At 40.4% G+C, this 15,324-nt stretch overlaps 1 protein-coding gene across 1 annotated transcript in view; it reads right to left on the bottom strand.

Annotated features, from left to right (window-relative positions):
• Nucleotides 1-15,324, bottom strand: part of PRKAR1B (protein kinase cAMP-dependent type I regulatory subunit beta) — a 99,825-nt gene that overhangs the window by 28,834 nt on the left and 55,667 nt on the right. Inside the window, exons 5-7 of the mRNA XM_059826204.1 lie at nt 14,041-14,102; nt 13,240-13,286; nt 3,478-3,636 (exon numbers count right to left, since the gene is read on the bottom strand). Coding sequence (XP_059682187.1) covers nt 3,478-3,636; nt 13,240-13,286; nt 14,041-14,102 — 268 coding nt within the window. The remainder of the gene's footprint in view (nt 1-3,477; nt 3,637-13,239; nt 13,287-14,040; nt 14,103-15,324) is intronic.

The following is a 15,324-nucleotide window of genomic DNA, read 5'->3' as shown; positions in this document are numbered from 1 at the left end:
AAGAAGCCAAACAAATGGCTACCGAAAGGCAAAGCATGGTTCAAGTTTCAAATAAAAGAGTTATGCTGGCAGGAGATACCGGAATGGCCTTCTGAACGGTTCCAGCCCTATTTAATCCCTGTGTAAAACTGATATTGAATGATGCTTTGGGTGTACATTTTTACAGGAGCATGAAAGAAAGAGTCACCGTGCATACTGGCCATGAAAACAAAATAGTCCCCAAGATCCCAGTGCTACATTGCACAGATGTTGGATGGATTGCAGGCTTCGGATTCACTTTATGTTTTGGCCACCATGCAACCTACATTTTACGGAAACACGAGGTCCTGCTGAGTTATTTTGTCTGAGAGGAAAAAGGCACTTGTAAAAGAACTTGTTTGCAGCTTCAAAGCTGTGAAAAGATGGTAAAACAAAGCCAAAATAGCATAAATAAAATGAGGCATAACATTAGGAACTGACTAACCCTGATTTGTCATGACTTATATCCCAATATTATAATTCATTTTCTGAGAGCAAAGTTTGCCAAGTAGGCAAAAAGTATTGTATCCCATGCAACTCCACTCTCAGAGCCAGGTATCTTGGACCATGGGAACTACAGGATAGTTAAATAATCCTCAATCAAGTTAAATAATCCTGAATCAAGCCGCCTTAAAGAAGAAATTACAAGAAATTAATACTTCAAATTTCCTCAGTCTGGGAACTGAATTGTCTGGGGGATCAATCTGATGTTGAGATACAGACATTTGCTTCTCTGGTATTTGTGGTATTTGCTATATTTAGAATACAAATATTGTACTACCCTGGGATGTTCCCCACTCTGTGATGCTCTTGAATCCCAACTGCAAAGAAGAGAGCAGCAACATTTCAGCAACTGAATTACATGAGAATCCTATGGCAAAAAATTCCTTTGCATCTCTCCCAGAAGAATGTAAGTAAATAAATAGAGAATATATACATAAATGTGTGCGTGCTTGGGTGTGCACACACAGAGAACATATACATAAAAAATTTTGCAACAGCAAAAAGTATGCAACTCAGCACAGATAATTTTATGAAATAAATGGAACACACAGATGGACAGATAATTTATGAGTGTACTGAGGGGGGAACATGTTGAAGTGGGTTTTTTTAATCCATGTAGTACAATGAATTTCATGGTATAATACTTTTTCAAGGACAAAGCCAAGCAATTTCACTGCAAATCCTGACAAAAAGAACTATCCCAACATTTACAATCATCACAGCTGCTAAAACAAACTTGAATGTGACCTTCAAGCCATCAGGGTACCTAAGCTGAGACAATGAAATATAAAGAAATATATCTGTTTTAACAAACTTTTTTTGGGACAGGCTAAATAATAAATGGATGACAAGTGTAACTAAAAGCCAGCGGGAACTTTTTGCATCAGGCTTTGTCCATCTAAAAAAAGGAAAACCCAAGCTTCCAAACCTCCTGAGATGAATTTTATTCATACCATAAACCAGTCAGGATCAATGAGACACGTAAGTGAGGAAAATGGCACTAAGCAGAAACAAAAACTGGAAATTATTAAATGCAAAGCAAAGAACCAAAACAGAGCCTGCAAGGAGAAATGAGGTAGAGAGTCAAGTGTCTCATAACAGCATAAAATCTTTTTGGCAAGTGTGGATCTGCAAATAAGTATTTACAACTTGAATAAAATTTCAACACTAGACTGAGAAAACATGGGGATGGTCATGGCCAGGAAGGAATGCTGACAAAAGAAAAAACTATCTCAGGTTATAGAGGGGCTTTATCTGACTACAGAAAAAAACCCATATCTTTGGGATAAAAAAGTTATTGATCCCTTGGACAAAAGTATTTGCAAACAGAAAATAGAAAAACCTGCTCGCTCTCAAGTTTTAAAACCATTTTAAATTATGTATTTCAAAAGACATCTTAACCATTATTACACCTCTTATTTAAAGGCAGAAGCATTTCTAGATCCAAAATACCCAGCAACTTTCTAGAAACATGAAGTTAGAGGCTAAATGGCAGGAAACCATGTTTCTGGGACTCGAAAGGCAGCTACTACTACATCTTGAACTGAGTACAGCAAAACCAGCTGTGTAATGGTGGAGTTAGCTTCAAGTATGAAATGCAGCCACTGAAACATGATGTAATTAATTCTTAGGCTTGAGGAAATGTGCAGAGAGCCACTGTAACCTGCCCTTACACGAATGCACAAAGACAGGTGCCTCGTTTCACCTACAGCAAAGAAATTATCCATGCTGCACCTACAAATAAATGAAAAAATGACAGAATTCATGTAGTCTGGATGGGTAAATTGCGTTCACCGTGGATAGCACTTAAAATTAGACATTTTCTATACCTGCAGCAATTAATTCACTGTGCTACCTGAACTATTTCCTAAGTGTTGGGAATACTACAGTTGCACGGTCTGGGTATCTAATGTAATGCAACAGACCACCAATTTTTAATGGCCCCAACTGTAAAAAAACACAACAGAGAGAGGGAGAGAAAACACCTCCGTGTTAAGTTAAAGGTCTCATCAACTGCAGAAACTGAGCTTGCTAGGTGAGGTACAGCGGTCACTGGTTCAGAGGATACATAAATTAATTTGAAAAGCTATTAGCACTACACTAGAATCAAATAGAAGTATATCTGTAATATTCAGGTTGTATGTATGGCAAAGCTAGCATTAAAAACACAGTCTTCTCCACTTGGGACTTTAAACACTTTTAGTAAAATCCTGTCTCTGCATCAAATATCCATCTTCTGAAGGCTGCTATCAGATGGTAATGGACGCATGACCAAACCTGAAAGCTCACAGGGTTGGATGATGTTAGGTACCACTATTTTCATCAACACTAAAACTGAAATTACCTCTTGGCTACAAGGCCTGTGAATCTGTCCCTTCAGTTCTTTAGTAGCAAGGTTACAGGCAGCTGTTGAGTTTGAAAGGAGCAGAGCCATGAATCGTTAGCACAGACTCTGCAGCTACCATCCTATGATACGTGGCTGTGTGCTGGCTAATAACGATGGAGGGCACAGTCCAACTGAGACTTTTTTTTGAGTGGAGCTGGATGTGCCTTGTATTGCCTGCCTTGAAGAGCATAATACAAGTTCAGACAAAGACCTCAGAGGCAAGGGGTAGTGCTGAAAGACATTTTGAGGTTCATGATAAGGAGAGGATTTGCATAGCTTCGGTGGGTAACGGAGACCTCCTGAGGTTTTCATTCATGTATAATAGTTATGCATAATGTTATTCAATTGCATTTCTGACTCAGCGTCTTTCTGCTGAATCTTGTCCTCTATTCCTTCAGTTCACTTAATTTAGTTACTCAATGTTATTGTCATATCCTCTCTTATGTAGAAACACAGACTGCACAGCCTTCTATCATCAGTGTACTCTGAACACAGAATAGAAGTGCTGGCACTACAAAAGAAAGTAAAAAATATCAACTCGATAAACAAGCCCTTCTCCATAAACTTACCATTAAAATGCGTCTGTAGCTGTCTCTGTCAATGCCCCAGAGCTTGAGATCTGTCTTGGCCTTGACGGTGGCAGCCCGGGGCGTTCCATAGATCAATGCCAGCTCCCCAAAGCTGCCTCCTTCTCCGATGCTGGTGACCCACTCACCGTTGACATAAACCTACCACAGCACAAGACAAAACAACAAGCAAAACCAGTTTGGGGACTTAGTTGCTGTTTTCCTCCTACTGCCAGTTACCTAAAAAGCTATTAGTAATTTCCTTTCTAATCGCCAATGACCTGTATGAAGGGATAGAGTGTGCCCTCAGCAAGTTTGCCGATGACACAAAACTGGGAGGAGTGGCAGACACACCGGAAGGCTGAGCTGCCATTCAGCGTAACCTGGACAGGCTGGAGAGTTGGGCAGAGAGGAACCTTATGAAATTCAACAAAGGCAAGTGTAGGGTACTGCACCTGGGGCGGAATAACCCCAGGCATCAGTACAGGTTAGGGGCTGACCTGCTGGAGAGCAGCTCTGTGGAAAGGGACCTGGGAGTCCTGGTGGACAACGGGATGACCACGGGCCAGCAATGTGCCCTTGGGGCCAAGAAGGCCAATGGCATCCTGGGGTGCATCCAGAAGAGTGTGGCTGGCAGGGCGAGGGAGGATATCCTCCCCCTCTACTCTGCCCTGGGGAGGCCGCATCTGGAGTACTGTGTCCAGTTCTGGGCTCCCCGGTTCAAGAAGGACAGGGAGCTGCTGGAGAGGGGACAGCAAAGGGCTACAAAGATTAGGGGACTGGAACATCTTTCTTATGAGGAAAGGCTGAGGGACTTGGGTCTTTTTAGTCTGGAGAAGAGAAGACTGAGGGGGGATCTTATTAATGCTTATAAATACTGAAGGGGTGGGTGCCAGGAGGATGGGGCCCATCTTTTTCCAGTGGTGCCCAGTGAGAGGACGAAAGGTAACAGGCACAAGCTTGGTCATAGGAAGTTCCATCTAAACATGAGGAGGAAGTCCTTTACTTTGAGGGTGGCAGAGCACTGGAACAAGCTGCCCAGAGAGGTTGTGGAGTCTCCTTCTCTGGAGATTCAAAACCCTTCTGGACGCATACCTGTGCATCTGCCCTAGGTGAACCTGCTCTGGCGGGGGGTTGGACTGGATGGTCTCCAGAGGTCCCTTCCAACCGCTGTCATTGTGTGATTCTGTGATTCTGTGACACAGAAGGAAAACAAGAGCCTAACAGTTTCCACAGTCAGTCCCCAAAGAGGGCAACAACCCACTTTGTGGACAGAATTTCAAGTCGTCTTGCTTCAGTACAATGAGTGTATTTACACTCTGAGTTTTCAGCTCCTGTGGTTAACTGGCATCGTGTTTTCCCTCTTGTGTTCAAGGCTCAGACAGTCAACAAGCAGAACTGTCACAACTTTGGCTTTTTATTAACACTGTCAAACTTGAAAGGAAGGAGATTTGTCGATATGTGTAATGAGGTTTGCTGAAAAGCACCATGGCCATGAAATGAAAAACAGTCAAAACAGGGAAACATCTTCTGAAAAGGAACATTTTTTTCTTCCCTAAGCCTAGTGCCTCCAACAACCATTTAAATATAACTATTGAGATCTGTTTCTCCCTTAGAGAAGACTACTAAGGGCTTTGGACTTGAGAAGCTATACACAGAATTATCCTTCATCTTTAACATCAGCTCTACAGAAGCAATATTTGACCCACGTAGTATTTAGGTAACACATCCTCTCGAAACACAGTATGGATCGATACCACTACCACAGTATTTTTCCTGGATGACATCTAACCTGACCAGAATTCCTACACTTGAGTGCTATGTAAAACCATCACTGGAGAAAGCGGGACTTGTACAGGTGCTTTCCGCTGGGCTGCATTTTCCTCGCTATTCACGGACAATACAGCTCATGAGACATAATAGTGTATTCAAAGACTGGCATGGATTGTGTATTCTGCAGCTTGCTTGTAGGCTTGCTGCTATAAACCTACACAATAAACCCTTTTCATTCTGTTAATGTCTATGAGTTTAGAGGGTAGGAAAGGCTGTGTGCATTTACCCAGTGCAGAATATATCCCAATCTGTTACAGATCAGTAACACCAGAAATGAACCAGAATTAATTTCATTTGTTTGGAAGCTCTGTGAAGAAAAATAATAATAAGAAAATATGCAGGTATTCTCATCTTAAGCAGGAAACTATGGTAAAGGAAAAGACCATAACCTATTACCAAATAGTGAGTAACAGTTAGCAGTTTTTAAAAAGTATGTGAATTACAGCTGTGTTCAAGCTGGGCATGAGAAAAGATGGTGACCAAACTAAATGAACTGGGGTCAAAATTCAACAAACTGTCAGTATTAATTTTACTTCCATCTTCATTTTATGATGAAAAAGCATATTATGAACTACAGCTGGAATCAATCCCAATTTATCTTCCCAATATTCAATTAAGACCCAATCCAGCTCCCACTGAGGTCAGTGAAATGCTGGTTCAGTAGGAGATGGGTGAGGCCACGGAGCAGTTCAGCCGATCAAGAGACCTCTTGGGTATCAGCTGAAAAGGAGGAGCATTAGCATCACTGCTGAACTCCAGGCAATGTTGGGGCTCTTGGTGTTCCTGGAGCATCTCAGAATCAAGGGACTGAAATAAAGGGTAAAAATAATCCCAAACAGGCAGGTGGTAGCAAGCAGACTGCTGAGAAAGAGCTCAAGCCACAAAAGCTGTTTGTAGCTTCATTTCTTCACCATGACAGAATGAATGTCATGTAGAACATCATCACACAAGAGAATAACAGCGGCGTTTCCTTTCAGACTTTTAAACTCACTGCAGAAAGAAAATCTCACAGAACATTCGATCTACTTTTGATTCTCCTCATAATGAAAAAAATGAAAGCAAAAAAAGTTTTCAAAAAGCCAGGCAAACCCAAGCACTTTCCTGGTGAAACAAGCAGGTAACGCAGTGGCTCCCGGATCCTTTTTGTGAGAAAAGCAGGAGAAATGGATGAATAAAATTAGGATTCTGAAAGGCTTGTAACATAATGAGAATCCATGAAAATTTTTCAACTCAATTAATCCATTACAAAATTGTCCAGATGCGTATCTGAATGTAGGGATACACCCTTACTGTGGAGATTTCACCAGATGGACCCAGAGCTTGCTACAGCACAGTAATTCATGTCCTCAGTAAAAAGTCTCAGGGACAATGGGGAAAACCTAATCATTTCAATGAGTTTTGGATCACATTCTGAATGTCAACTGACATTGCATCCTTGACTCTTTTTCAGCACACCAAAAATACACGTGTTTCTACATGCTCTTTCGTTGAAAACCACACTTCTGTTATTGCAGAAGGGTCTGAATTATAAGCGGGAAATAAACTTATTCCAGCACATATTTTTTTAAGCAGTATGATGACAGTTCTTGTTAAAGCAGCATGCATGATGTAACTGCAGCCCAGAAAGTGGAATTACACTAGTAAAACTCAAGGTAGAGCAAGTGAAGAATGGACACTTACTGTTGCACGGTTGTTATAAAGAGAGGCTACTACTAAACTGCTCTAAGACTTGACAAGACTCCCAAAAACGTGTTTGACATCTCGCCTGTTAACGGTTTATGCAAATGGCCATTCCTCCACCCTATGGGTGTCAGGTTTATAGTACTCCGAAGAGAAACCAAATTACTGATCTGACAGTCTTTGGGCCCAGCATTCACTCCCCCAATAAAAATGCCATTTCCAATATCAATCTCCAAAAGAGAAAACAGCCTGAGAATAATGGTTGTTTTCCAGGAGGAAAACCACTGCACTTCATTCTCTGCAAAGGCCTAAGTCAACAATCAACTTTTGTCTTCATAATGAAGTTAAAGTGCCTTGATGGCACATTACAAAGCCATTCTGCACTTTAACAGGGAGTTCAGCTCCACTATGAATCCCTTTAAAATAGATTTTTAAAAAAGAAGTAGAAAGGAAAGTAGCTCTGTTTGTAAGGTGTGGGAAGTAAAGCTATTTTAGGCTCAGAACAGCTTATGAAAGCCAATGTTATATGGCAGCAGCTCACATGATCTCCTTCTTTATCCTAAAAAATGCTGGGCTGAGGTTTTGGCTCAGGCAGTTTTAGGCACTTGTGAACTCTCACCAAAGTGGCGAGTACATAAGTGAATTATTCCTAATTGTTACTTGACCTGCTGATCACAGCTCTGTAATAGCTGGAACTTTCTTCTTTCATGCAGCTGAAGAGGAATGTCGAACTGCAGATGCCCAAATATGACCAAGTCATCAGGACCACTTACTTTCCACAGATCAAAAGTACTTTAGATTTCTATTGTTTTCCGTCATGTAGCATGAGCACTGCAATTTTTGCGGGCTTGAAAATCACACAACTTGGTTCATTTTATTATTTTTTTAGGAGGCAAATGGGAAAAATCTCCTGTGAACATCAGCAGTTCCTTTCTTCATAGGCTGCGATATACGTAGGCGCTAACTGCGAGAGAAAATGCAATCAGTCACGCAATGCTCAATGCAATAGGAATGCATCTTGGCCTCACTCGTCTTCATCTTGTCTACAGAAGCAGAAAGTAACCTTACCACGAGCAGTAATATAGACATTCTACTATGAAGGCAGGCTATGAACATCTCTGAGCTTCACTGGAGTGGATTTACCTTTAATCTTGTATTGCTGATTGCATATTAACTTCTAGCATTTTCTTTTGCTGCCGCTTTGTGATCTATGTGGACAATCTAATTTGTTCCAGGCATTGCAACTTTTAGATCTTAAATCCCCTCCCTCGGATCTGTTTGTAATAATTTGTGCTTTCTGTCTTGTCAAGCCTTAATATTTGTTATCCAAAAATGAAAATTAGGTTTATTTTTTCTGGGAAAAATAAGCAAGCCTTAGACATGAAGGGTATTTATATGTGGGTAGTTTTCTCAAATAAAGCCAGTGCTTTATTTGTAGTATGAATTTGCTTTTCTTAAATATAAACATACAAACTTGGAGACTGCCTTAAAAATCCTTAAATATTCAAGCTGAAAAACTCCAAACTTTAAAATGTTCTGTTTCAAATTTCTAAAAGCATCCTTCTGAAATTAGAAAGATCATTAATGATGGAAGAATTCAAACCAAAAGCAATCTATGGAATCTAACCATAAAATATAACTAGTTTTAAAATCCAACAGTATTCTCACATAAACCACCATGTAATTTTCATCTTTGTATATACAAATTAGACAGTTTGTATATACAAATAAGGGCTTCAAGAAGATTTGACCTAGAATCAACAGATAATCTTATCTATTGTCCACAATATTCATGTATAGCTCCACATATAGATTTACACAGTAAATACAGAACCTATTTAAGAAAAAATACTGGAAAGCTTTCATTTTGGTTTTCACCATACTATAGTTTGGCTGCTGTTGTTTTACAAGAAGAAAACCTGAGAATGACTGTAGAGAAAGTTGCTGTGACATTAAATAGAATAGGAAGTTGTTGAGTCTAAAAAAATACATCTGTTTTAAAAGGGTAGTTGACAGTGCTTTTTAAAGTAAAAAATGTGAAGTTATAAGATTAAAATAATAAACAGGAAGTCATTTTTATATTTGGAAATATGGATTACAGATTTTTGCAAGACACATACTTTGGCAGGTACTTTCAACATCTTTACTGGAAAGTATAATTTAAGCTCTGCCAGCTACTTTTTGGCATACGTTCACATTTGTCTGAGCAGAAAAGCTTCCGGTAGACAATTGACCTCTAAGACTTCAAACCTCATGCCATCATCTATCTAGTATAAACTTTATCCACCTGCAGGGCTGGGTCATGAGTTAACAATTCTCCTCAACCCTGAAGTGCTAAGGAGGAAGACTGCAACTGACAACGCTATAATGTCCTTTCCCATCCAATGCCAGCTTTGGTCAAAGTATACCTTGTTTGTAGTACACAGTATATGAGAGGAAAACCCCAGGTTCTCCAAGACCTACCTTTTCCTGATTTCTAAAAACCTTTCTTCTACTTATGAAAATTTGTGCCCTTCTCCCTTGGCCCACAGTCCATGTTGAATGTGCTTGCCAATGGAAGGGTATTGAGTCTTCTTTGGCTGTCCATAGTATACCAAGAAGGAAATGTACAGATACTTCATTCTATGCTAACGAGGCTTGTTTATACTCTAAGAAAGTGTAAGAGTTGAGGATAAAGTGTTATTCTATTTAAAAATATTTTATTGTACTTCTAATTTGACACAGATGATTTTTAAGGGAAAATATTAGAATGCTCTTACTTACTCTTTGGCGTGCCTATGCCAAAACTCTAACAGTAAATTACTTTTAAACGTTGCAGTTCTTTAAACTCAAAACACCACACACTGCTTTTGTTATTCTGGCTTTGTTGGTGGTTTCTGTCTGGTTTTGGTTGCTTGGCTGATAGATTTTTTTTTTTCAGTTTTGCCATGACTTTCTTCCAGGCTGGGAATTTTATGATGGCAACTGCAACCTCCTTTATGTGTATCTTTGCATGTGTATGGAAAACCTGGGCACTTATCAGTCATGATGTTCTCAGAGCAAATTGCTCCTTGAATCCACCAGTCCTGGTACACCTGCCACTTCTGTGCAGATCAGAGAAATGATGAAGGCGGATAGCCTGGCCAGGGGTTAAAAGCCTCCATGCATATGCCAACACCAGCTGAACTAGGCAGAAAATGGCTTGAGGCTTTAAGTCTCGGGGTCAATTGTCTACTCTCCAAGTTGCTTTTTTTCTTGGAGAAGGGTGGAAGCATGCCAAAAAAGTATCTGGCAAGGCTTAAATGAACTGCAGCTCACTTACTAGCGGTCTGGATTTTCTTTAGACAATAAGGTTTTTAGCACTGCTGCCCAGAAAGTGGAAGAACTCTTTTCTGGGAAACACTATATACGATATGATAGTACACACCCATGGGGTCTGGGAGCTGCTGCCTTATACAGGAGCAGGTTGCTCTGCACTAACTGCCCTGGTACAGGCTTTACTCTGTGTGGGGGGAAATGGGCTTGCCTCCCTGCAGCTTCCCAGCAAAGGCAGTCACTGTAGGTAACTTCTGCAGCTACCAGGGTAGTTCAACTTGCTCCTGGATGAGCGAATGTTTCTTGTGCCTTTCACAGTATCTTGCAAAGGAATTCAGTGTGTGTTTTGGTTGAAGATATAGGAAAGGCTTAGGAAGGAGAGAGCACCCAGCTGAGGAGATGGGGACAGGAGCGGTGAAGTGCAGCAGGATGAAGAAAGGGGGATGCTGAAGGGGAACAGCATGAGAGTTGGTCACAGAAGAGTTTTGCAAGACTTAGAGGGTCAGGAGCTTTGGTTGTCCCTGGAATAAGCTCAGTCCAAATGACATCTCTTAAGTCTTGTTAGGATGTATTTGTCCCACAGATCATGTCAGAAAACTGTCCATACGTGTGTCTGAGAAGTGGCAGGATGACATTATTGTGGATCTGTCCGTTTTCATATGTCCTAGCAGCTCTAGGCAACCAGGGGAGTAGGGATTGAGAATGCTCGTGAAAGCGAAGTTGCAATCTACTGGAAGAAATCCAGTTATTTCATTCATTCCTTAGAAAATCTGCTGCTGCAAGTCTCGAAGACAAGGCAGGAAAAATGTATATCCTATATGACACATAACTGACTGGAGGACTGCAAACTACTAGGAATACAAAGAAAACTTCTACCTTCAACTCTAACAGTGTAAAACGAAGCTGTGCACTATGCTCTTCGTTTAGCAAAACAGTGAGTCCCACTGAAGTCAACGGAATTGCTCACATGCTTAAAGGCCCACCAGTGCTTATGTAGCTTGTCAAATCAGGGGTCTGGAATAAAATTTTCAAAAATGCCTATACAGCGTAACAGCCTACATGTAATTGCATTGCAGTGGCACTGAGGCCATTTAGTCACTGTGGTAGTTTTTCAGATTTTACCCCAAATCCTATCTCAGAAACTTCAAAGGCCCTTGAAATGTTCTGGGAAATATAAGATTATTCTGCGTAAGACTTTAATGAACTCAAGAAACCATCAATGAAAAATGATCTGGACACTTGTCTCTTGTTGGGCTATTTGTGGTCAAGATGAAAGAATTTCAACTTTCCATAAAAAAACAAGGAGAACCTCTGATATACAAGTAACATGATGCAGTAAAGGTGTTTCTGAGTAGATGCCAGGATATACGTGGGAAGGGAGCTAAAGATGCCATCTTACCCGACAGAGAATACAGCACCTGGTGCTCTAAATAAGTCCTTCTCAATGTTTGCAGAGCCACAGCCACCTTTGCCATTAGTGGCAACCACCACTTATAGAAAATCCACAAACCACCTTTTTTTTCTTTTTACAAGCAGACACAAAGTTGGCTAGACCCTGGACATTTATTTTCCCCATTTTGTCACTGCTTTGTAAGAGCAGTATGTGCATATGGAAGTTTATCTTTTTTGCAATTAATTGCAAGGGTTTTGCAGACTATTTTCCGATGTCATTCAGTCCCCCACTATCCCTGAGCCAAATGCTGAAGAAAGCTTTCCTAAAGGTTTTGAGCGAGGACAAATTATGTTTAAAGAGGATTAATCTATAACTTCAATATTGGCATTTGCGTATGTTTGTGGGTCTGATTCAAAGCCAGTGAACTCATTAAGCTCAGTATCAGGCCCTAACCAATTATTTTAAAACTAAATTTTAGCGCTGTTCTATAAATATTGCTCTTTTATTTTCTGACCCTGTGTATGTGGCAATGTTTGCTATGGAGAGGTATGCCTGATAGGAACAGTGAGTCAGACGGATTTCCTGAGGAGCAACTTCCAGAGGCAGAGGCAGCATGTGAGGTTTCTCAGTTCCCAACAATACCAATTAGATGGTCTCCTGACACAAACAGACTGCTAAAAAAAATAACTTTCCCTAAAATAACTGTATGCCTCCTGCCCAGATTTAAAAGAAATCACTTTCTTCTTTAAACATGCCAAACAAAACTCATCTGGGCATCTGAAGAGCAACATGGCTAATGAGCAAGCCTGTCCTATTCGACAACTGTGGATACATAAGGTGTGTGTAGAAAATTCCGTCAAATGAGGAACTTGCAACAAAACTGCAAAAGGGTGAGTTTCAGGATAAAAATTGTAAGAGGTGAATAGAATACGATTTGGAAGGCAGGTTCAGAAAGAAGCTTCTTTTCAAAGACTTGCTGATTAAACCACCACATACTCCTGTAAACATTTTGTGGTCTAACAGATCACTTTACACTTATAATAATCCTTGCTTTATTAATATGCTGCATTGTTCATATATTTGGACCTAATTTTAAAAGCAAATTAAGGTTTCTAAGATGAAACTCGCTGCCTCAGGCTGTATCTCAGTTTTGGGGAAAAAAACCAAAACACATGAGCTCAGCTAACTGATTAAAGAAAATATTTTCCTTATGGTTGTTCTGAACCCTCAGGTGCATTCCAGCATGGTGGCCTGCTCTGCCAAAGACTGCACACCTCCAGGTGTGGTTAGGGTTCTAAAGATAATGTCATTTGCTTGGTTTTGATACCATATTTTCCTGCTTGGAATGGACAAATAAGCTAGGATGTAAAACATGCCAATTATAAAATTATGCACAAATGACTTAACATAACTAAAGCAAAGTAATGAGACCAATCCTTTGAAATCTTATTTCAAGAAGAAAGGAGACAGAACCACAGCACATGACTGGATAGAGCTGTGTTCCAGAGCATACAATTTTATTATGTAGTTTCAGAATCAGTATTATACTTTAAGAATGTACTTACATCCACCTCGCCTTGGTCAATCACATAGAAGTTGTCTCCTTCATCACCTGGAAGCAAAATACAAAAGGTGATTGTTTCCTGAAGGTCTGCTAAACTATTCAATAATTTCCTGTCTCCATATTTAATCCTGTACATATTTGCCCAGGTTTGTACACCAGATTACTTACAGAGAGGTTCATTTTCTGAAACATCCTTGCCTATTTGCCTTCATAAATCAAAATATTACTATGATGTCTTCCTATTAATATCTTTCAATTGCATTAATTTATCTCTTTTGGTTGATTCAACGCTTCACCCAGCGTAAACACACAAGAGGCTTTAATATAGCCTGAGGGTAATGAAGTCCTCCACAACATGCTGCAGGCATGCAGGTAAGTTGCCAAATGCGATAACTACGATACAGCACAATGAGGTGTTGAATATTCCCAACAACCATAAAAATATTTTCCACCTCTAATTACTCTCAGCTAGCCTGTGCCACCCTTATGCATTCTAAGCTGTGCTTTACTTCTTGACTATCTTCAGGTAAGGAATGAACATTTTAATTTGAAGTGCTATTTATCTACATTTAACTGTAGCACGTTGAAACCCTGGAGATCTACCAACGTGATTTTGTAGGAGATCTCTGCACATGTAGCAAAAGACCTTTATCGATGAACTTATGGTATAGCTGCACACTTAGAAGCTTCTAGAATATAGTTATTCTTCCCATTAAGCAAAGAGGGTGAAATCTCAAATGGAGAGATGTGAATTGTACAATCTTAGCAAACACACAAGGGAAAAAACGAGGGGAAGAATTACCCTGTTGTATGACTGTTTCTCCTGCAATGTGTGTAACAGGGAACATGGCATCGAATATGTCACTGGAAAAGAAAAGAAACATCTATTAATGAATCAGACCTATTTCTTATCTAGCCAGTAGACCTACCTTCACTGTTTCATTTAGCCGTCATTAACAGATTTTGCAGAGAAAAAAAAGGAAAGTGTTAGTTGTAAATGGAAAGTGAGCCCCTGCTTGGCAAGAAATCAAAATAACTAGTTTGGCACAACCTGTGGTTTAAAACTAAGTGAGACCGTGATTCAGTGCATGCTATTGTGAAAGAACTCCTGAATTATACGCATATAGGCCACTTCTTATAGTACTGCACAAACTAGCCAGCTTGAGTATTTTATTGTCTAAGCAGACAGATTTCAGATTTTCAGCTGCGATAGGTATGTGTCACAGCAGTAATTGCTAGATGCCTAAACAGGAGCTCTCCTCTTCTGAACATCTGGCCTCGCATTTACAAGCAAAACCTGTTCCACAATACAGAGCACAGTTGGAAAGGTAGATGGCTCTAAATTAAGGTAGCATAAGAGCTGGCAAGAGATTGCACTCCCAGTGCAGAACAGACCAAACTCTGAAAATCTTTGTGAGTTACTTGTGAGAAGGGAATTTGACCAATGCTACAGAAACACCGAAGCTGCAGAAGAGCCTTGTGCTCATTAATCACCGCTGAATTACACACCTTACTGTGGTCTCCAGCATACTGTCACATATCCTTAAAAGGCCAGGCAGAGCAGTAAGGATGGGAACGCACCCTGCACCAACACTTTGGGCAACTTGCCCAAAGCCAGTCCTTTGTTTATTGAGGGAGACAGCAGGCTCCCTGGAGCCAGGGCTTCCTTTCCCCACATCAGATTTTGGGGGACTTATTTTCAGAAGCATGAACCGCACCGAGACAGGCGCTCCCCACCTCTCTTCCCCTTCCTATGCATCAGTCTCAAGGACTAAAGGAAATAGCTCCCTGACACAAACAAAAGGCAGCAAGGAGGAATTGTTAACTAGTCTCTTCCCTGGTTTGGTCTAGGAATGGTCCAGCCAGGGACCACCGATGACGGTAGCGAGATGAAACACTTCAGCCCGGAATGGAGCAAAGTCGTCACAATTGTAACGGGGCACAAACAGTGAAGAAAGCTAAAATTTTCATCAAAGTAGCCAGAAGAACAGCTTCACAAACAAACCCATGCTACATTTCAATGCCTTATATGGGAAATGCATATTGTAAAATCCCATTATTAGCTTACTTCCTGTTCAACTGTTCC

The sequence above is a fragment of the Gavia stellata genome, chromosome 18 (assembly GCF_030936135.1).
Source record: "Gavia stellata isolate bGavSte3 chromosome 18, bGavSte3.hap2, whole genome shotgun sequence".
Taxonomy (NCBI): Eukaryota; Metazoa; Chordata; class Aves; order Gaviiformes; family Gaviidae; genus Gavia; species Gavia stellata.
This window is presented reverse-complemented; position numbering and strand designations above follow the sequence as displayed.